The sequence below is a fragment of the Dendroctonus ponderosae genome, unplaced genomic scaffold (assembly GCF_020466585.1).
Source record: "Dendroctonus ponderosae isolate FM_Combo_2020 unplaced genomic scaffold, Dpon_F_20191213v2 Dpon_F_20191213_1, whole genome shotgun sequence".
NCBI classification, from domain to species: Eukaryota; Metazoa; Arthropoda; class Insecta; order Coleoptera; family Curculionidae; genus Dendroctonus; species Dendroctonus ponderosae.
Window position 1 is genome coordinate 24,058,689 of NW_026017110.1, and position 22,811 is coordinate 24,081,499.

The 22,811-nt window shown below is 33.9% G+C and overlaps 2 protein-coding genes across 3 annotated transcripts; one reads left to right on the forward strand and one right to left on the reverse strand.

Annotated features, from left to right (window-relative positions):
- Positions 1-1,334: 1,334 nt before the first annotated feature.
- On the reverse strand, positions 1,335-11,804 carry LOC109534270 (transient receptor potential channel pyrexia). The gene is made up of 7 exons (XM_048660990.1): positions 11,279-11,804; positions 10,050-10,201; positions 7,311-7,611; positions 6,555-6,853; positions 6,264-6,495; positions 3,280-3,459; positions 1,335-3,227 (listed from the first exon to the last, which is right to left on the reverse strand). The coding sequence occupies exons 2-7, from the start codon at positions 10,156-10,158 to the stop codon at positions 1,556-1,558; spliced, it is 2,793 nt and encodes a 930-aa protein (XP_048516947.1). The 5' UTR covers positions 10,159-10,201; positions 11,279-11,804; the 3' UTR covers positions 1,335-1,555.
- Positions 6,845-22,706, forward strand: LOC109542438 (potassium channel subfamily K member 6). 2 transcript variants are annotated; one of them, XM_048660993.1, is made up of 8 exons: positions 6,845-7,315; positions 16,846-17,138; positions 18,378-18,539; positions 20,069-20,171; positions 20,229-20,397; positions 20,457-20,638; positions 21,874-22,094; positions 22,523-22,706. In XM_048660993.1, the coding sequence occupies exons 2-8, from the start codon at positions 16,944-16,946 to the stop codon at positions 22,688-22,690; spliced, it is 1,200 nt and encodes a 399-aa protein (XP_048516950.1). In that variant the 5' UTR covers positions 6,845-7,315; positions 16,846-16,943; the 3' UTR covers positions 22,691-22,706. The 2 variants fall into 2 exon arrangements, with proteins under 2 accessions (XP_048516950.1, XP_048516951.1); XM_048660994.1 differs by having other exon boundaries at positions 6,845-7,193.
- Positions 22,707-22,811: the final 105 nt, after the last annotated feature.

Sequence of the window (22,811 nt, forward strand, 5' to 3'; positions counted from 1 at the left end):
CAGAACAAGCAGAGAGCAAAAGTTTACAAAAAACATTTGGAAAAATATCCGCCCTCATTGTTCCGACAATTTTTAAAGTTTCAGGTCATTTTCAGGTCATTTCAGTTTTAACAAAGTTTCTTAAGTAAAATACTGATAATTTTCAGATGTTTTCTGTGAAAATCTATAAGATAAATTTGATTGGAACACTCGCCCCCTTAACCGCTATGCAAATATTTTTGGAACACTTTTTGCAGCTTCGAGTTACAGACAAAACCCTAATAATAATTTTTAAGTGTTTTCCAATAATATTTCTCTGAACTGAAAAAGCGAAAGTTTATAATCATTTATTTGAAAAACTCTTTGGGGTTTCTTCACTTTTAGGGCAATTTTTCTAAACAACACTGTCTCTAAACAGAAAAACCGCGTTTTTCCTAACATTTTACTGTAAAATACTGGCAAACTGAATCTTTTATGCAAAAAAATTAAGAGAACGATTTTACAAGAAAACTCGTCGCCTTTCTTTGGACTCAGTTCTGTTGCTGAAAAAATCAAGATGACTTTTTTAGTTGTTTGAACAAAGTAGTAAAACGCTACTCAGAAAAAACGTTGATGACCTTTTTTTAGATGTGAAAATTCCAGTTTCGGGTCTCGCAAAGCTTTAGTAAATTACTTATAACTCATTAACCGATCAGTTATAACTCGTTAACTCAGAAAGCGGCAACAACTCAATAGCTCAACTCAACGCAGTGTTACTTAGGCCTAAATTCTAGCATTACTTTTACAGAAAAAAAGTGGTTTCAGGTTTGCCTATCTTTCTATTCAAATAAATAATTCGATTTCCTTTTTGCCCGTGTTTCATTTTCTAGTCAGTTTTATTTGGTTTGGTTTTACTTTCTTTATTTGCTAGCTTGATTTTTTGTTAGCATTAAGTTTATTTCCTAAATTTTTCCATGTTGTATTACTGAATTCGGAGGAATACAAATTATTTATGATTTTCACATAACTTGGATATTTTGAATATGGAGCTAAAGACGAATGAATCAGTTCGCGATTTTCTGCTTATTCTTCCGTCGTTGAAGACGCAAGCATCTTCAGAGCTTATGGACTGACGTGCACCACTGAATCTGTTTGTCATACGTGTAAGAGAAACGTCAGCATAAAATTACTTGAAAATCCGGTTTAACAACCCGAGAATAACTAATTGTTCTAACGATAGCTGCGCAATCCTTAAAGATAAATTAGTTAATTTTTTCATTGTTTTTATGGGCGTTTAAAATGGAAAATAAAACAGTAAAAATTAATAGCACTGAATAAAATGTTTTGTTCACGTCAATAAAGCATTTAAAATTTTATCAACATGATTCTTTATTATGTTATTTTCATAAACATCTTTTTTACATTTCGACCAGTATAACATAGAAGGTTGAATAGTTTTGCTCTTAATCAGCATTTAGTTGATTCCTTTTCCTTCAGACCGCATGAGTTGCACCTTTTAGAACATCCCTCGGGGTTCGAATGAATTATTTAGCTGCGCTGGCATGATTTGAACTCCGTTTTCCCAACACCAAGTGGCCTAAAAATATATGCCTTTATCGCCGGCATTCACCGACCGCAGAATCTGCTCCATTAATCGTTGATGGCTCTCCAACATCTCCTTCATATTGGCCACCTGATTGCTCAAATTTCTTACATCCTTTTGCAAACCGCTCACATCCACTTCATTTGCAAAGTTCTTCGAACTAATTTTCCTGGATAATTGCTCCCTTGGTGCCATCGAAATTTTACCTTGGTCATGAGATTTGCTACTTCTGTTTCGTTTCTTATGCTTCCTGGCTACCTCATATGCCGCATGAATGATATCGGACGGCAGAAGGCCCTGTTGGTGATTGTAGATCTTCACGGTGACCGCATAATATCCATTAGTGGATATCAAAGTGCTCCAGCGCCAAACCTCAGGCAAGAATATTTTGTCAAAGTAATTTGCGAACAGGGCTCTGTCCACGCAAGATATCAGTTCAGTGGCTTTAGTGAGTTTGGTCAATTTTGCCGTCTTTTTAAGGCCCTGAATGTCATGCACGGCTATGCCCACTAGGAGATTGAGGAGTATTATTGTCACGCAAGTAATGAAGATTGCGTAAATAAATTGAGCTGAACCGCGCAACATGAAGATTTCGTCTTGTTTGTTGGGATCTGTGATGAGATCAAGATTGGCTTCGCCAATAGCCATGGCGAGCACCGTAATGAATCCGATGTAGACGTTTGGAAAAAGCTGGGAGTTTGGAAACAACACGCAGAAACTCACATTGAAGCCCATAAGCAGGCAAGAGAAGATCAGTAGCAGCTTGAGAAACTCTTTCTGGACGGACGAATACATTGCTATGTAGGTGCCGAAGAAGGGAAACTGACCGAGTAGGTAGAAGAAGTTGTACCAGACGATCAACACCCCAAAGGCACAAACGTGGTTTTGCCATATGTAAGTTCGGCCAGTATAGATGAAGGATATGAGAAATACCACAACCACAGTGCTCCAATCTAGTAAGTTTTGCATAGAACGAAAGTACTGGATGAAGGAAGAATAGGCTGAAATCGCACATAACTTCCTAACAACTATTGCCAAGGCAAGTATGAGCATCAAGTACCATTGCAGCTCTAGTATGAAAGGATGTGCAACTATAAAGCTTCCAGCAAAAGAGTGGTTGATACACAGATCTCTGTCCAGGTCGTAGGTGGTCAGGGTGATGTTTTTGCTGACGTTGTAGCAGTGTTTTGCCAACCCCATTAAAACAAAGGAAGACATCAATAAGACCAGCAAAAAGCTCCAGATGGCTCTGAAGACAAAAATTTTTCTGATCTTCTTCCATTTCAAGTGAAGAAATGCCCGGCACACCGGGTGTAAAAGCAGCTCCTTTTGCCCTTCAACCAGAAGAGTTTTTAGGAACTCAATTTCATTAGGATAACAGTGCTGCAATATGGGAGTGAAATTCACTTCCAGCTCCGACTCTCTGCTGCTACAATCCTGACTTTTAAGAACAATACATTCATCCAGTTTCTTCCTAATGGTGTCCATACTAGCCGGCGTTTTCCGGTAGATCATTCCCAAAGCGGTAACACCTCCATCACATGTGGCTGTTATATCTGCATTGTGTAATATCAAAGTTTCCACATACTTGGGCAGTTCGTTAGTGGCAGCTAAATGCAACGGGGTGCAGCCTTTAGAGTCTTTTGCATTAACATCAGCACCAAATCTACGAAAATGGACTGTAGAAAAATTGCCCAAGCAGAATGGTACTAACTGACCTTAATAGCGTTTTCATTGTAACGCAATTGATTGTTTGATGGGGTTCAGCAACGCTTAAGTGAAGAGGCATTCTTTGATTCGCATCTGGTAGATTTGGATTGGTTTTGCCTTTCTGAAGCAGCAATTTCACGCATTCGTTGCTTTGGCTTTTGGCTGCCAAGTGAAGAGGAGTGCGGTGTCTGAAAATTGATTAAATACTTTAATCTGCAAATTTGTTTGCTTTTATTTTTAATTTGGGTGGAAAATAAAATGTAATTCTAACTGGCAGTGAACAATCAGATTAAGCCACAACTATTTAATTGGACAATTTTTACTAGCAATTCGTCTTTTCTGTAGAGATCTTTAATTCTGTATTTAGCAGTGTCCCATTATTAGTTCACCGTTTTTCAGAAATCATTTGTTCGTTCCAATGGTTTTCAAAAAAAAATCTAAGGTTGTAATTTATAAGCCTGAAATTGGTTTCTTTGGCCTGGTGATTTTCCAGCTTTGTATTCAAATCATGAACAAACTGTTTCTCATCGGTATTTGCGCTTTCGGCAATTTAGTAGGCAGTAATATTGTTTCATAAGTATGTGTACTATTTTTGAATAAAAATAAGGATTCTGCCGGCGTTTTTCATCGTTTTTTTATGTTTGGGCAATTTACATGGGTTTATCGACAATAGAATATCTTTACCGCACCTGCATCAGTTCTCTTCTGAAAATATAATTATTTTCATCAAAAGCAAAATAATCAGCTCAAAAATGTGAAGTATCCAAACTTACCTTTTTGTGTGCTATTTATTTAATTTTTTTAAGTGAAATTAAAGGAAGTAAGTGTATATTAATTTAACAACAGCTTATCTTGCTTGCAATCAACGTGAACTAGGCCTGGATAACACTGTGTTGAGTTGCGCTATTGAGTTGTTGCCGTTCTCTGAGTTAACGCGTTATAACTCATGTTCATGAGTTATATGTGATTTATTACAGCTTTACGAGACCCGAGACTGGAATTTTGACATTAAAAAAAAAAAGGTCATTAACATTTGTTCTGAGTAACGTTTTACTACCTTGTTCAAACAACTAAAAAAAGTCATCTAGATTTTCCCAGCAACAGAACTGAGTCCAAAGACTCTTAATTTTGTTGCATAAAAGTTTGCCAATATTTTACAGGAAAACTTTAGGAAAAACACGGTTTTTCCAGTGTTGTTTTCAAATATTGACCTAAAAGTGAAGAAACCCTAGTTTCCAAGAGTTTTCCAAATAAATTATTATAAACTTTCGCTTTTTCAGTTAGGAGAAATATTTTTGGAAAAGTACTCAGACTAAGACATAATTATTATGGTTTGTCCGTAATTCGAAGCAGCAAAAAGTTTTCCAAAAATTTTTGCAAAGCGGTTAAAGAAGCGAGTGTTCCAATAAAATGTAGCTAATAACTTTTCACAGAAAATACCTGAATCTTGTCCGTATTTTAAGTGTCCTAAAAAATAATGCGATTTTTGCCTAGAAAGAATTGCTTAATAGAAACTTTGTTAAAACTGAAGTAACCTGAAAATTTTAAGAAACTTTTAAAATCGTCGGAACAATGAGGGCGGAGATTTTTCCAAATGTTTTTTGTAAACTTTTGCTCTCTGGTTGTTCTATCAAGATAATCCTAATTACTTTCGGTAAAAAACTGAATAAAATAATTTGGATTTTGTGCCAAATGCGTCCCTGCAAACCGATAAATGAGGCGAATGTTCTAACAAAAATAATTTTGCCATTTTTGGCTGAAAAGACCCCATTTTTGTCAGAAAAGAAGAAAATAATGTTTTTTTTTGCGTTTTCGATTAAAATTTTTTAGTTTTGTGATCGGTTTTGGAGAAAACCTTAATGGTTTTTGGGGAAAAAACGAGAGTGAAAATGAATTTATTTTTGTTTTCGTCCCGAATTCCCCGCTGAAAAAAGTTTCTGTAAAATTTTTACAAAGCTATACATTTATCTTGTAATTTTTCGCGTAAAAGACCTCCAGATCGTCAGTATTTTGAAGTAAAACTCTACTAAATTGAGCGTTTTTTCAAGATAGTCCCAATTACTTTGGGTAAAAAACTGAAAATTTAATGATTTTTGTGCCAAATTCAAAGCTGAAATGGGTTTTCTAAAGTTTTTCGAATTTCCTAGCGGATTTTCCAGCAAAATTAATTTTGTCATTTTTGGTTGAAAAGATCCCATTATTGTCAGAAAAAAAGAAAATGATCAGAAACTAATGGCTTTTTGCAATTTCGATTAAAATATTTTTGTTTTGTGGTCGGTTTTAGAAAAAAACCGTAATGGCTTTAGGGAAAAACGGGAGAAATTTATTTTCGTTTTTGTCCCGAATATTCGACGCTGAAAAAAGTTTTTGTAAAATTTTGACAAAGCTATAAATTTATCTTGTAATTTTTCGCGTAAAAGACCTCCAGATCGTCAGAAATTTTAAGTGAAATTCTACTACAAAATAGAGCGTTTTTGAGCAGAAAGTAAAGCAAAAAAATTCAGTCAAAACTAAAAAAACACATTTTTTTAAATAAATTCTACAGTCTTCAGAGAGATCCGTTATAAACTTTCGCTAATTCTGTTCATTTTTTGATAGAAAATTATTTGAATTTTTGTTCCAAGTTTTGAAGCTGGAAACGGATTTCAAAACTTTTTAGAAAGCGGCGAAGGATTCGAACTTAATTTCATAATTTTTCGCGGCAAATACCTTAAAATCGTCAGCATTTTTAACTGAAACCGCTAAAATTGAGCATGTAGAAGAAAGAGTAACTTGGCTAAAACTGGAAAATTCTGAAATTTTGAAGGAATTTTAAAAATATTATTAATAAATGACCCTCAAAATAAATATAAAAACAAGTAAAAAAAGTCATCAACATTTTCCTGTTACTGCGCCGGTGCGTTGGGTTGGCGCACCAAGCCGTTTGCGTAACACTGCGCCAACTGCTAAAAATTCACTGAGTTACCCAGGCCTAACGGGGACAAGAGCCTACTTGTAATCGACGATGTTTGGCAAAGCTCCATAATCCAAAAGAACATCCACACAATTCACATGCCGCTGCTGAGCAGCAACATGCAAAGCTGTATGCTGTTTTTCCTTAGTTTGATAATCGATATTGGCGCCTTTCGCTTGCACCAAAATTCGAAGACATTCAGCACTTCCCAGCTCTGCAGCTAAATGTATTGCTGTCCGTCCACAGCTGTCCAATTGATTAACGTTGGCGCCTGAAAAATACCCAATGTATGGAAAGCTTCAACTACTAACCCACATAGCGTTGATTTACCTTTTGTGCATAAAAGTTCTAAGCAATCAACCGCTTTGCTTCGAACAGCACAATGCAAAACGCCTTCCAGGTTGTTCTGAAGATCATTGGAAATGGCGTCAATGTTTGCTCCGGCTTCCAACAAAATCGATGCGATTTCTGGATTGTTTCCAAAGGCAGCACAATGAAGAGGTGAATAGCATTTGTACATCAAGTTAACGTAGCATTCTTTTTGTGATAGGAGAAATTCAGTGGTGGATTTGCAGCCAGCGAAAGCTGCCAAGTGGAGAGCGGTTAGTCCATAGTTCGGTTCGTGGAAGCTAAAAAGTATGGAGCTGAAAAAAGTTTTCAAGGGTTCGGCTTATAAAACGTGAAGTGTTGGGATTTTCCGTCAGTTCGAGTAGTTTTTCTTGAAAACAGTCAATATTTTAAGTGAAAATCGGAATAACACTTGAGGCTGAAGCTAAATGTTTACAAAATCGTACAGTTTTTTGAGTAAATAAAGCTCTCGCGTGTACACAACAAACTTCAACAACAAAAGTTCTTAACGTATAGCTACTCGTATACAATGCAAACTTTATAGTTTGTAAAGTGTTTTTAAAAAAGTTACAACATTTTGAAGAAATTAAGGGACCGAAGTCAAGGCTTAAAACTGGAAAGGTGTGTGAAAGTCCAACTTTAGTGAACGAATTGGACCTGGAGATTAAGGAAAAGTCGTCGAGTAAAAAAATCTCCCCAACATTAGAGCTAGAAACAATAAATAACACATATTCTCACCTCAGGTCAGCTCCAAGTTCCAGAAAAACACCAACTAAATCAGCTCGTTTCAAAAAAGCTGCCCATAAAAACCCGATATTTACTTCTATATCATTTGCATCTTTAAACAGATCTTTCACGTATTCGGGCCCAATGATGTGCCATTCAATTTCACTGGGAATTCGAAATTTACTGGATTTATACCTGTTTAGGTCATCTAAAGACGTAATAATTGAGTCATAATTTAAAGATACGGGGTTAAAGCCCGTGATGCTTTCGTAGATATCGGTTGCATTATCGTAGGAAAGTGTTGATGGAAATCCTGGAAATAAATGCCCATCAATTCGCAATCGAATTTGCATCTCGAAGTAAATTAGCTAAACAAACTCAAATTTCATTAGGCCACCTAAAGAAATGTAATTGTATTTGCCCGGAAATACATCATTAAAGTGCTTTTAAAAATACAATACTATTTACGTGTGTGTGTGCTTTGAGAACTTAATATTCCCGAAGGAAAATTTGAAATTTTGAATATATGCCAAGTTTGCCAGTTACAGTAAATATTTCTGTTGGATTCGTGTCGAATTCGCTTTGTAAACAGGCTTTCAATTGCTATTAGCATCGAGTAAATCAAAAACGATTTTTGTTAGAAATTTTGCTCTAAAAACTTATTTGCCAATTCAACCAACTTGGAACTGATTGAGAAAGTTGTTTGATGAAAGTTACTTTCAGTAATGAACTGCTGGTTTTTATATAGGATTTACTCAATAAACCTCGAATTGAGCTACTTTTAATATCGGAAATAGTCGCTTTGCACATTTGCAGTTTTAGATGTAAATTTTTCCAATTAACATCGATGCCTAACAGCCTGTTGAATTACAAAAATAATTTTTTTAAACGTTTTAAACGTTAAAAACCACTAAAACGTTTTAAACTATTTCAGAAACGTATTAGTAATTAAATAAATGGGGAACTAAAATTAATGACCACATAAAAATGATGAAAGGGTCGTGGAATTAGTATAAATTTGGCAAGACAAAAGCGAAAATTTCACAATAAAACGGAAAGAAAATAATTTTGCGAACTTTTAGAACGGAAAGAAATATTCTACCGGTGGAAAATTGGACAGTGCTAGAACTAATTTTTACGTTTTTACTCCATTTTAATGGTACAATACACTATTATGTCCGAAATTAGCCTGTGCAAATACGAAAGAAAAATGTGATTTAATTTAGCTGATTTCATATCTTCTAAACACCGAAACATTAAACTATCGCGTTTTTGCACCGAAATGTTAATGTTTTTTTATTCAAATAAAGCATTAACAATCACTTTTGAAAACACAACTGATTCACACACACAAACTTCTAAACCTGTTGTTTTAAAGATGACCCTTACAAAATATTTACAGTTATATAATAACAGGAAAAAGGGTATAACACAATCTCGTTCTAAAGCGATAGATTTAAGCCCTTGAACTACCGGCAAGATGTGGGAAAATACAAAAGTTCTTGTTTGGATATTGGAAAAGTTCCACATGCTCTTTCAAAACGTTTCCATCATTAAAGGATCACAGAAAGTGCTAAAATAACGAGTTCTCTTATTTAAAACAACGGCTTTTCATATATCAATATTTTTCTAACTACTGTATTCTAGTTTTTTTACAGGATAATCGGTTTTATTTTATATACGGAATGATTTGCTATTTTTTATTAGCATTATTCTTAGATTAGTTGAACAAGTAAGTTTAGTTTCCATTCAACTATTTCAAACGAAAAACTCAATTTTTATGAGGCAAAAGCACTTCAGAAAAGCATTCTTTTAGAGTCCACTAAACATATTATCTACTACCAAAGAATTCTACATAGCAGATACATTTTCCGGGCAATTACTTAAAGTTTCAAACGGGGGCAAAACGCTTACTTAAAACAGTCATGTTAATAATACAACAAGAACGTTTTGGGGTTTCGAAATGGAAATATTACCCCTGACCCTTTGGGGGAAATATCTTGTACATTTTTATTGGCAATTTTTTGGTAGAAGTTTAGTTTTGTGTTCTACATTTTTTTAATGATTTTTCTATTATTAGTTTCTTTATTGAATCCTTTCACCTGATCTAAAAGACCTGTGGACATAGTTTTTCCATTATACTACAATTTTTTCCAATAATCGCTCAGTCTGTTTTACAAGATTATTCAAAACAAAACCGAAGCTTCATAGTATTCAATTTAAGCTTTATTTATTAGTTTACCTTTTAGAGCTATGCTTTTCTTGATACAATAGCCAGAACGTGACAATGTTATTAAACAACCTGTTCTCTTCAGATTCCCAGAATAATTGCCCCAGATGGGTCTGTTTTATTCGAATTGTGGTAAATTACGCTGGTAGTAAAATTATATGCGAAACTTTGGACTTTACAGTAGCGACTTTCGGAAAAAAACTCCACCTTAAATATCTTCTTCTATGCAAATGAAGCGATTTCCATTCAAATCAACAGATCAACCGTACTATTTATAAAAAACCCAATTCATTAAGCCACTTAATGTTTTACAATGTTTAATATTTTTGTTGCACTGAGCAAATGTTCTTATATAATTAGACCGGTTTTAGCACATGATGAAGTTATGCTATGCGCTTATACAGGGTCTATATGTGTATTTTGCAATAAGAAAACTTAATTGAGGTAACAGTTTGATTTTTGTGCCGAGCAACAGTTTGTTTTTAACGATTAAAAAAATAAATAGTAGTTAAAATACCTACTTGGAATAGAAGGTTCAGAGCTCTGAAAACTTCGATACTCTTTCAGAATAACTTCAGGGTCTACAGAAGACCGCCACCAATTGGCGACTAGAGCAAGTGGAGTCTTCATTAGGGCAAGGTTTTTGTTGCTTTTGTACTAATTTCATGGATTTCTGCTAAACGAAAAAATATTTAAAAAATTGGCCACGGGAAAGTTTTATTACAAGATTATTGTTCTTTATAACTTCTACAACCTAATTTAAACCAAATTATAAACAATATGTTTTTTCTGTTTTTAAATCAGTTTAAGAAAAGGCAAAGGGAATTTCTTTTGACATGGAGAGGAGGAATTGAAGTACTGAAAGAATTGTTGCTATCAAAGAAAACTTTAAAATGGTTGTCTGTAAGAGCAAATAGAACGAGATTATTAATTGAGACTTATACAACATAGAGATACTGAAATGCTAGAAAAGGAGACCTTAATGCAGAAAAAAGATACTGAGATTTTATCAATTTTGTTTGAAAAGAACAAATCAGAGAGAGGAAAATAAATAGAGAGTTACCAAAACAAAATCCTGAATTTCTACATCTTATACGAAAGCAAGTTAGTTAGTAGATAGGGAACTTTTGCTTTATTAGCGCGGTTTATAATGACAATTTACGACTTGTTTTAACAACGATAAATAAATTTTAGTAACCAGAATTTTAATAAATACAAATATTTTTAACTGCATTTTTGTCAGCCCGAATTAAAAAGGTTTAATTCATTTAGTGAATATCAAAATCGCCGGGAAAATAATTACCCAGTTAAAAATTGTTGATTGTTATTACAAAGAAAAATATGTTTAATATATGTATTTCCCAAATGAATCCTTTTAACTAAACAATCGCCTAATTACTTAAACGAGTTAAATAAGATTAATCTTTAAAACTGGTAAAACGAGCCTAATAATTTCGTTAAAAACACTCCTTAAATTTTCGTACTTGGACTTTAACCTACGTGCGGAAAGTTGCGATCAATTTCCTTGTAGTTAGAATTTGATTTTATGATGATTGATTTAAGCAAATAACCTCTGAAAAACGCTGTAACTTTTTCGGGTATTGAGGTTGCACGATTTTGAATCTGCTAATTTTTTTGCATAATTAACTATCACCCAAATTTGAATTATAAAGAGTGTGTTTCCCAATTATGCTAATTTATTCAGATTTCTATCGGGCTGAAATTTCGACTTCTTCATTTTAACACTCACTTGACTTGGATGGGTTGCAACTAGTAAACACTCTGAAATCACTGGGAAGCAACTGGGCAGGCAAATTAACTCACTTATGTATTCACACACTTAAAGTTGAAATAATGAGTACTTTATGTACTTGCATGTTATATAATCTCGCGTAAGAACAATCACCGACCCAAAACGCGATGAACACTGCGAAAATTACTTAGATCTTCCCAATGAAGAGCTCGAATTCGCTTTGGCGAGTTGCTGAGGAACACGGCTAGTTTAACTGAAGATGGGAAATCTTCAAGTCATAATAGATCATTGATGTAGCAAGATGGGAATGATTAAGTAATGAATTTAAAATGCAAAATTCTTCAACTGTTTGTGTCTTCGATGTGTGACTTGAAGCTTAAAATTTTTGAAGTTAGCTACTAAAACTTAAAGTTAAATAACTTTTTCACAGTTGTTTACCTTTAAAAGAACAAAAGAGGCGTCACATTTTCGCTCAGTACTTTTTGGGGTCTACCGATGAAGCTCTTCAACTGTAGTCATAATTGCAACTAGTAAGTATTCTCTCATATTTCCTGTCCAGTTAACTATCAATAACATTTTAGCGAGGTCAATAAAAAATCATTTTAATTGCAACTAAACACAGTCCTGTCGATTTTGAACTTGAAATGTGTAACCCAATCAAGCACATGTACTTTTTCTGCTAATAAATTGACGATCTAGACTTATTAGGATTATCGATATTGCCAGGACTATTGGGCATTGTCTTTCGAATGTTCAATTGAAGACTTTTTAGGAAGATAATGGCCCACTTAAAGACGTTAAGCAGTGCAGAAGTGAAATTGTCTAATCGACTTTCGATTGCATATAATTAGACTCCCTTATTGGAGTGGGAAGGGAGACTCTTCCGTTATCGAGCACTAACTAAAACAGCATTAAACGGTAGTTAAGCAGTCACAAACAAAAAAGGGTCACAATAAATTCACAAGTTCAAAGTAACCTGATGGAAAATCTATATGTTTGAAAAGCTTTAACCATTTTTCAAGCGAGGCGATTTATTGACTGCTTTTCTAATAAATCCAGAGCATACGAAAGTGAAGGATTTGCATTTAAATTGAACTGAAATGCTTCGGTTAGGTATAAGATCAAAATATTCTTCTTACCACTCAAGTTTTGTTCAATGGATTTTAGTCAAAGCTCTGTAAATTTCATGTTGTATGCATCAGAAACACTTCTGATGCATACAAGGGAGTAAAAATACTGAGGGAGTAAAAGTACGAGGGCACAATAGGACAGAAATGACCGCGGTGCGATGCCAAACACCACCTCGGCGGTGAGGAAAGGGTTTTAGTGGGTAAACAGCTTAGCTGGAGTCCCACACACACCAGAGCGACAGACCACCAGCTCTGGGAGTGCATAAAACAGTATTTCCCAAACCTCACCGGAAAAAAAAAAATCAGAAACACTTACAATTTATACACTCAATACTCTTTGAACGCCCTGCATTGTTTTACTTTAGTAGACGGTAATTTTGCAAAGAGAAAATCGGCGTCCACAGTGCCAATAGGGCCGTATTTTTGTTTCGTTTTCTGCAATATTTTGCCAATCAGTCGCGACTCGTCGTCGTGTCCGTCAACAGCGTCGAGGCGCCCTTTTGTACCATTTCGTGAAATTACGTCTGTAAATGCAAACTTTGAAAACTACATTAAGAATTTCTCTTGCAAAATCAGGTAAGTTATAATTTCTGCCATAATTTTTTCCGCAATGTTGTTTATTCTGTCTAATTTCTTTTTAGTAAAAATATTTGTGTTCGTGTGTATTAAATTCGTTTCTCAGTTTAGGCCAGAATCAGTTACATGGAAAAATCGCTCAAAAATTATAATTTGTATATTTTGAAATGTTTGCGTATAGTAGACCTAAAGGGAAACATAGCAGGACATTGTCCAGTCATTTCTTGAAATCCCATAGGACTCCACTTTTTAATCCAAATTCCGAATAATTTGCTAAATAATTGATACATTACTTTGTCTATATTTTTTTATCTGTCTACATTTTCTTAAAAGTATTTCTCCATTATCATGTTGCGGCTTTAATTTAGTTTATATTTTCCACTGTTCTTTTGGTAGGTATGTGCTTTGTCCATTTTTGTGGTCACTATTTCTACAATTTCTTTAACTGAGTTTGTTTGAAATTTAGATATTGTTTTCAGTAATTTGGCACACGTTACAGCTATTGCCTCACGGAAATTATTAAAATGTTTAAAAACATGAAGCAAAGTCAAATTTTCGATTAAAAAAAAATAAAATCGTGCATTTAAAGTAGAATCGAAATGTGGCTATAGGTCGAAAAATCTAAGTATAACCAATGAGGCATTCGATTCGAATGCAAGTTATTTGATTTATAAGTATTTATTCATACGTTTAAATCATTCAAAAAAATTACACGTAATTTATCGATATATTTTTAAATATTCAGTTAAAAGTTTACAACTTAAATTAATGTTTACAAATAAATGCATGCCAATCGAATTCATACGTAGATTTTTTATTGATTATTTTTATTCTGCAAATATTGAAATCATTTAAAAATTAAGTGAGTTTTTGTAACGTTTTCCCTTTATATAATGACTACTTTGTACCTATTTTCGGGTCGATTTAATTTTGTGTATGTACAATATAAAGGCCACGTAGATAGATAATGAAAAAGGTAGCCAGATTTTATCTTGCGACAGAAACGATAAGCTTTAAACTTACCTTTGGGATAATTTACTGTTTTTCTCATTTTATCTAAAAGCGAGGTATCTAAAAGACGTGCTTTGCCTTGATTCAGGTTAGGTGGATTTATGGTAAATGAGACTCCAGAAAGATTGGGGGCATGCAACATTTTCTTAATGGATTGTGAAAATAGGTATAGTTTTATTAGCTAAGTAGACGCACTTATTGCTGGCGTCTCAAATCAAGGTGAAGAATATATGGCTTAATGTACAAACTTATTAGTAAACTGAACAGAAAAACGAGGATAATAATCGACAAAAAACTGAAAGTGAATACTCGGACAGAAATTGTACTAAACATTTCAGATGACTCACATACAAATACAAAAGAATCAGCTCCAAATTTGCTACAAAAATATACAAAACCATCTCTAAATCACTGCTAGACTATGGAAACATACTAAGACTCAACGAAGCTGAGAAACCTGAACAATACATAGAAAACGAAGAACCGATAGCACGAAGATTGATGGATTGAAAAATAAGATTGATCCATCGAGTGAACTTGCAAATGACCAAAAAAGTTGCAAAACTGCCACTCAACTCACTCAATTGTAAATCATCTTTGAAACAAAACATACTTTACAGTCTGGATTCCGACTCCTTCATTTGACTCATGTAGAATTCTTTATAATACTAAAATTAGTAATGTATCTATTTTGCACTGTAAATGTTCTTAACAATAAATTTACTTAACAACATGGGCTAAAAGACCGATAGATCGATGGCCTTTTTTTGTGTGATGTTTTTAATAATTTTGTTAAAAATGTACCAATTTATTTTCAAAATCCCCATATTTCACTGTACTTGCCTAATTTACTACCCAATATATACTTCAAATACTCATTGAAATTATATATACAACAATTAAAAACGCGAATTATTCGTAATGTGTGCTTGAAATTGTTTGAAATCTTGAAAAATTGAAGTCGAAAAATGTTAGTCGATTGGTAGATTTTATTGAGATAATAAGGCAAATATTTGGCTGAATCCGAAATAGCTAATCTATTTTATAACATCGGGATATAAATAATTATAAAACTGCTAAAACCTGCCGTAATAAAAGTATTGTTTGCTTCAATCCAGACAGATCTGATCTCTAATATTACGTAGTGGTGATTTCAAAGGAGGAAATTCCATGAAGGATCATCAATTTTCGTAATTGAGAAATGGCTGGGTTGTATTTATTTTAATTTCGCTGAGAACTTCAAAATCGAATATATTTTCACGTCATCCGATATTTATTGTATTTTCGATTTGTTTGTGTGAAAATTCGCATGTCGTCGCTGGACGTCTGTTTACTTTAATGGAAAATTCTTTGGAAATTATTTGCCTGGTTATTTAAAATGCCCCTGTCCATCAACAAAATCCCAATAAACATGTTGCTTATGGCAATTTTAAGTTTCACATATAGTTCAAGTGAATTGGCCGAATCGAAACAACCTGAATTCGAATGGAAGATTTATTCGGAAGCTTATAAAACTTAGATAGTGTTAAATCACTTGCTAATTGTAGCAATAGAGATTTATTTGCATTTTGGACATTTTCCGGTGGGAACAGCTTGCTCACTTTGCTTATATTTTTGGATTGTTATTGCTAAATTTCTTTGGGATGTTTAGCAAGTGTGTACATTTGTGCCAACTATTTTTTCGGCCCACTGAATAGCGTCACCAGGTGCAAAGAAACTAATTCAGTTTTTTTCTGTTAATTCTTCATCATTTTCTGAACTAAAATTAGAACTAATTAATTCAGTTGGTTGATGACAGAGAGCAAATTTATGAATTCGATAGAACGAAAATTGCAGCAAACCAGAAATTTCGGAATGGAAATAGACAAATGTTGCTGTCTGGACGTTTGGATATTCTGTTTTGAATGCGCCGAGTTAACTAAAACCGATTGCCAAGTTTATAAGAAAACATTCTGAAAACGTGCTGATTCACTTCCAGAATAATGGAAATGGGGTTTTTACTGGCTCTCCCGAGGGGAACTTTTGCAGAGCATTAAATAAGAAAATTTCCAGTTCCGGCAGCAGAAATTACTTAATTTTTTTAATAAACTAATCTGGATTTTTACGTCGCTTGTAGTAAGACATCAAGAGTCTAAATGAAAAAATAAATGTGTAGCAAATTTGTTTGCTCGGGGTTAAAAAAATGTCGCATGGCTTCTCAAAAAAAATCTTTCAAACAAGAAATCTTGAATAAATAAAAGAATAAATCGAAATAATTATTGTTGATGCAACGTATGCGTTCGTACATAAAATCGTTGGATATCGTAAAAATCTCTTATTTTTTCTTTTTAACTTTTTTTTACCTCGTTTTTTCATTTGAGTTTACTCTTTTCCTAAAATCTCTCTCTATCTTCTCTAGGATTTAGACTTGTTTGTAGCATTTTTGGTGCCGATACTTTTTCCTGATACCTTTGCCGCTAAGAAATCTGAGACGTTTTGTTCCTCTTATAAATTCGTTTGTTAATATTTCCTAAATTTTAGTACTTTGCCGATTGTTATCTCCAATATTTTTTATAGTTTTTCGGTTCAGTTGTGTGAACCTCTGCTATTATTGTTGGAGAATCCGCTGTAATCCGCCGATAGCAAAAGTTAAAGATGTTTAGTGGCATTTGGCTTCATTAAAAAACCATGATGTCTTTTAGTATTCTGAAATTTTTCTACCGATTTTGCAATAGTTTCATCACGCGCTATAAAGGGAGTGTCGTCCGCATATTATATGTCCGACAAATTGCTAATTGAATTTTTGTCTTCTAAAATATTATTTTATATAACATTAACTGTTAAAATAAACTTTCTAAATACTTTTAGGGTTCTGCGACAGAACAATGCGTCTTCACTTGCATTGTTATTAAAAATTCGATCTTTTCGGATTTCCGCATAGTAAAAAAGCGCTATTTTTACCAAGCATGAAAATGCAAGAACGCGAAGATCGTCGGACCACGACGCCTTTGATCGCCGTCGAGACGCGCGTCCAAATCAGTTCCTCAATGGACTTTAAGTCTCGTGTGCGCGATTGGTGGCAAAGTCTTCGCCTTAAGGCCTTCTGTCAACACGCTGGATTGTTGGTGGCTTTGGCTGGATATACCGTGCTAGGAGGATTGGTAAGCAAGTTAAGAAATATTAAGCACAAAACAGTTTTTATTTTAGCTGCTTAAGTTGTTTATTTAACATTTCTTTTGTGTCGTTTTCAGATTTTTCTGTCTTTACGAGTTTTTATACGACTTTTCCTTCTCATTCTTTTTGTGGACAAACTGTAGGATTTGAAAAAACCTATTAAGATCTACCTCTGCATAATCGTTGACTTTAAAATATATAGCTTTAAAAGATCTTTTCAATGCAAAAAATGCAATTTTTGATGATAAAATGCTTTACAACAGATGGTCAAATTCGCTTCGAAATTATCCCTTAGGTGGACTAGAAATGGCAAATTACAAATTTGCTGCCTGATTTCACCACAACTATACCCCTTTCCCAGAAAGTACTTGTGAGCGGTTTCCCGTGTATAATTATAGAATAGAGCCCATTTTCAATATTATATCAGGCCTCGTTTATTAAGGGGGCTTGTCATTGGCATTTTTTTAAATTAATAAACATATTTGTAATATAAGAACGCTTGAATACGTTTAAAACTAGATTTAAGGAGCAATTTCTAGACCAAAAGAAGCTAATCAATAGTTACTTATGACTTTACCGTAGTCCTAATTCAATTTCATTTTAGTTGCGATCCCAGGCATTGCAGACTGAGAGGCGAAATCATCGGCATTACTTAAACCACAAGTTTGCGTATCTCAAGAAAGGGTCTATAATTAAATCTCAATTTCCTAATTTTCCTTTTAGTCATTTGTTGTATTCTTAATCAACTTCCGTTATATTATTCTATAACTTTTTGTGTTAACAGAACAGTGCAAGTGAAAAGTCGTAATCAAGCTATGAAATCAAGAAAGCAAATCTTATTTTGCCTGAAAAATTGCAGAAATATTTTATCTTCAGATATGGTATAAAAATGGGCCTGGTTGCATGTTGATAACATGTTTCCGAGGACTTAGAAGAATTACACAACATTTTCCAAGCTTCGCTTGGTCCATATCATCCATTTCTAGGCCCGGCTTTAAAACGCCAGTAGTATACGTACTTTGGACTTGGACTGGAAATTGCACCTCAGCTTTTAGAACGGGCCTCTTTCGTCGATTTTTTCAACAGTTTAATCTCTTTATGGCTCTCCAATGCACAGTTTTCTACGCATTTAAATGACCGATGTCGACAGGAATTTCGAATTCATAAAACGCTCATTTGAAATATTTTTGTTATTAAGTTGTAACTTTTACTGAAAACTTTTTTAGGTGTTTAGAAGATTAGAATATCCAGCTGAACTATCCAGAATCGAATATCACAACGGCACCCTTAGTCAGACCAGGCAGAACCTGATTAGGATAATAGTGAATAATTCAGATTTAAGAAACCTCATATCAATTGAATTGGATAATTACGAAAAAGCTCTAGAGGTAAGTTCAATTTTAACTTTTTCATTATTCGAGTAAAATGACCAACGTTATGCAAAAGCAATGACCGCCTTGACCGAAAAACTTGCCCAATCTCGTCGCTATTTATTTACAGCAACTAAAATTGAATGTTTATATTTTCTGGTCAGCATTCGGTTGAAAATATAGTGGAGACTCGTCCCATTGCGGTTCGATCGGATATAAATTGGAAATGGTGTCCCGGGAATGACAAGAACATTTCCCACAAATGGCTAAAGTGTCCTGGAATTATTGAATTGTATCTGATGGATTAATTGATTTGTATATTTTTAATATGTTATATGAATTCCTCAAGATTTCTTTTGCTGTTTTTATTAAGTTTTAGTAGTTTCATTGTCTCTAACGTTTGCAAATTGACTTTCAAGGGACAAGCTTGAAATCCTAATTTTTTCGTTAATATTTGTACAAATTAGTATTTCATTTATTAGCAGCTTAAAATTTTCCATAAAATGGTTTTTATACGGCGATTTGTAGGAACCGTTCCAATGAACTTAAAAAATGTTTGAATTGTTGATACTTGGTCTAACAAACCGTTTTATTATTCACAAAAATATTCTGTAGTTTAAAAAAGCTTGAAAACAGTTTTTCAAGTTTAGATTTTGAGCTTATTTGTTGGATAATTTTCATTAATCTAATAAACAGCTCGTTTATATTCCAAAGCTTTCTTGTTGTGTTGGACACTGGAGAAATCCGACTCAAAGGACCGAAATGTGAAGGGATCGCTGTGCACAAGAATTAAAACTGAAGTTCTCTCGAATCTAAGCTTGATTTTTAAGCTTCAAAAAACAGTTTTTTAGAATTATGAAGTTTCCTTTGAGTTTTAGAATTTTTATAACAATGTTTAAGAAAATCACCGATTTCATTTGAACTACCAAAATGAAACTTCCTTGGCTTATAGACCAACGTTTCTTCGAGCAAATTGAAAACTCGCCAACTTAAAACTAATATGGAATGCTGATCCGAAGTTTCACAAAAATGTTTTGTTTTCCAAAATTTGGTCTTGGCCAAGTTTTGTTTTGGTCAATTTTTCGCTGTAGAATTACTTGAAAACATTAATTTTCTTTCTGTTCTAATATTTTGCTTAACAGATTTTCGCCACTAAAATTAATCTTAATTGACGAAGTTAGTGGATTAGTTTCGTTATATAATATAATAAACACTGCAACCAAAAATCACTGTTATTGAAGATTTATAAATTTTATAAAAAAGCTGTATGTATTTGCTGGCGCTACTCCAACATCTAATTTTATTTATGAGAAAAAAATTTGAAATTTTTCTACGATTTCTTAGTTTCACTGTGAAAAATTGAGAAATGTCAGGCTTATCTTTAAATACTTCCTTTTCTTCGACATAAGTCTGTTATTTGATATCAGAGCCAACTTTTCCTTCACGGAATATGTTTTGTAAACGGATTTTTTATTTTTCACATTTCTGAATTTCTCTGCTTAAGTTAAGATTTTGAAGTTCTTTTACCTCTAAAAATTTATCATCAGGCATCGTTTAACGATGGTATTCCGTTACGTCCCAAAGTGGAAATGGCCAAGTGGACTACCTTGAAAGCAGTCTTTTTTTGTTCCACAGTACTGACCACTATAGGTAGGTAAATTACGGCTTAAATTCCTTCATTTTGAAGACAATTTTTGCAAATTTCAGGATATGGAAACATAGTTCCTATGACTTTAGAAGGCAAGGCTTTTTGCGTAGTTTTCGCTTTGGTAGGGATACCTTTAACAATGACGGTTATTGCTGATTGGGGTCGGTTATTTGCTTCCACTTTGTCAGCAGTCATGCAACAAATTCCTCCGTTACCCAAGTCTTTAAGGTATCAATCCACAACAATATAAGTTTTACCAGTTTCTAATCAATACAATTTTTTCGCAGGAATGCTATGGTTGCTCGAAGAACTTCGTCCTACGCCCTATCGGCCGTGTGCTTCCTTTTCGTGTATTTAGCAGCTGGGGCGGCAATTTTCGTACTTTGGGAAGAAGAGTGGAGCTTTTTTGATGGGTTTTATTTCTGCTTTATTACGATGACCACTATTGGGTTTGGAGACTTGGTTCCGAGTAAGTCTTAATTTTTTTTTAGATGCAATTCATTTATATTGAATAGCTTGACCAATTTATTGTTATTGCACAAAGTGTTGCACGGCAGTCAAATCAAAACACGGTTTTTAAATTTTTATTTACATACTCTCTTTGCTGAAACATGAATTTCTGCAGCCTTGCAGAGAAAAATAAAACACTAATAACAACAAACTGGTCGCTTCGAATGACGAATATTTTTTCTTGTTCTTATCATTCCAATCTATCATCATTTTTCCATAAAATATTGCACTGAGACGTGCAATGATTTAAAATCTCGAAAAAAGGTTTCGAAAAAGTGCAATAAAAATTTAAAAAATAAAAAGTCCATGTGTTTGTGAGTTGAAAAAGTAACAAATGCTGAGCCAAAGAAGGAAATATACGCGAGCAATATTTCGTTCAATTTTCGAAACTACTCCTACTGTGAAATCATTTGAGTTTTTATGGGCTTTTCCAACTTTAGGACATTTCCGGATACAAAAACACACTTTGGAATCGCTTGAAATCAATTCCTTTTTCTGAAAGAAAAAGTAGTCCCATATTTCCCTGTAATAAATCGACAAAATCAGCTTGTCCCCGACATTGTCGTCTCTTCTCGATATCTGCTTTTGCGAATGATAAATTGGGTGTCGAACTGTGGAGCGGTTTTTTAGCCTGTATAGATCACGTGGTATTTCGAATAAAACTTTTTACCTATTGAATCAATGAGTAGTTTTAAAAGCGTATTTTCAAGCATCAGTTAATGAAAATAAGCGAGTTTCCCCAAACAAAAACATACGGCATCCCATCCAGAACGATAAAAATCCGAATTGTATCCTGTAGTTTCAACAAATATTTATATGCCTCAACATAGAAATCGTTTGTGGAAATACGAAACATAAAGCGAAACAAAACAAGCAGTAACGAGATGGTGTGAAACTTGTATATTGAAAAGGATATTTATCCAGATCAGGGAAGTTTATCAATGGAAGTTGCTGGCGAGGCGGAATTTATTTGCCAGAGAATCGCCAGAGGAAAACAAAAAAATAGGCCTTGTTATGGGCTTAGATGGCGCTTAGTTTTGCAATAAATTTTACTGTGAGTGACCAAAAATGTGATATAGAGTCCTTATAGTTTGAAACGTTATCGGAACTGGAATGGCAGCATGATAAAGACAAAAATGATGAATGAAGGTTTGTTGGGATAATGCAATTTGCATCACTTTTTATATTTTTCAGCACAGCCCAAATACATGCTGCTCTGTACTCTCTACATTCTGGTCGGATTAGCTCTCACCTCCACTATAATTGAGCTGGTGCGACGACAGTACGCCCAATCATGGAGGCAACTCCAAGCTCTTAGGGGACCATTGGCTGAAAACTTCCGGAAGTTTGCGGACAACGCGCCTGGTCTAGATGTTCTGGCCTTTCAACAGGATTTAATGAAAGTATTGACAGTGGTAAGTAAAGCCTGAAGTTCTACACGAAATAATTAAAAATCATTTGGCTCAATGTGTGCTCAACAGTTTACATGGCAGACATCTAATAAACACGAGTAAGAAATGAGATTTGCTACTATAAATGTAGCCATTAACATTGCGTTTGAAAGTGTTCAAAAAGCCGTAAATTGTTAAAATAACAGCAACAATCGAAATACGTTTACAATCCACACGTAATAAAGTTGCCAGCTAAATACGTGGGTATAAAGAGACCAAGTGGTGTTGGGTTTCATCATTAAAAACCTTGGAATATTTCAAATTAAATCTGAATTAAATTGTTGAATGATTTTATCGATTAATTAGTGAGTTTAATCCAGCAATTAGTCTGTTTTACTTTGGTTTGAAAAATTCAGTCTTCTCTAAGTTTATTTGATTTTGTGTCCTTTCAGGTATCAATGCCAAAGCGAATTGGTAGTCGCAAAGATAAAAAGAATAAAGGAAAAGTAGACAAAGATTGGGAAGACGCCTTGCAGGCGGTTATCCAGGATATTACGACGAAAAGTTCAAATAAAGAGCAACAACTTGTGCAAATTGTTGTTTATGAGAGTTCTGTTTAATAAAACTTTACCCATTCGCTATTTTTACTATCTGCAAATAGGGCAAAGTAATGTACGAAGCTGTTTAGGTAGATCCAGTTTATAGGGTGGAAAACTAGATTGCTATAAAGGAATATGTACT

Coding starts and splice junctions, on each gene's coding strand:
- LOC109534270 (XM_048660990.1), bottom strand. CDS start 10,158: ATGAAGACTCCACTTGCTCTAGTCGCCAATTGGTGGCGGTCTTCTGTA. Junction 7,612..10,049: donor CTCTGAACCTTCTATTCCAA/GTAGGTATTTTA, acceptor ATTTATTTCCAG/GATTTCCATCAACACTTTCC. Junction 3,228..3,279: donor ACAATGAAAACGCTATTAAG/GTCAGTTAGTAC, acceptor CCATTTTCGTAG/ATTTGGTGCTGATGTTAATG.
- LOC109542438 (XM_048660993.1), top strand. CDS start 16,944: ATGAAAATGCAAGAACGCGAAGATCGTCGGACCACGACGCCTTTGATC. Junction 18,540..20,068: donor ATTACGAAAAAGCTCTAGAG/GTAAGTTCAATT, acceptor ATTTATCATCAG/GCATCGTTTAACGATGGTAT. Junction 20,398..20,456: donor CCGTTACCCAAGTCTTTAAG/GTATCAATCCAC, acceptor ATTTTTTCGCAG/GAATGCTATGGTTGCTCGAA.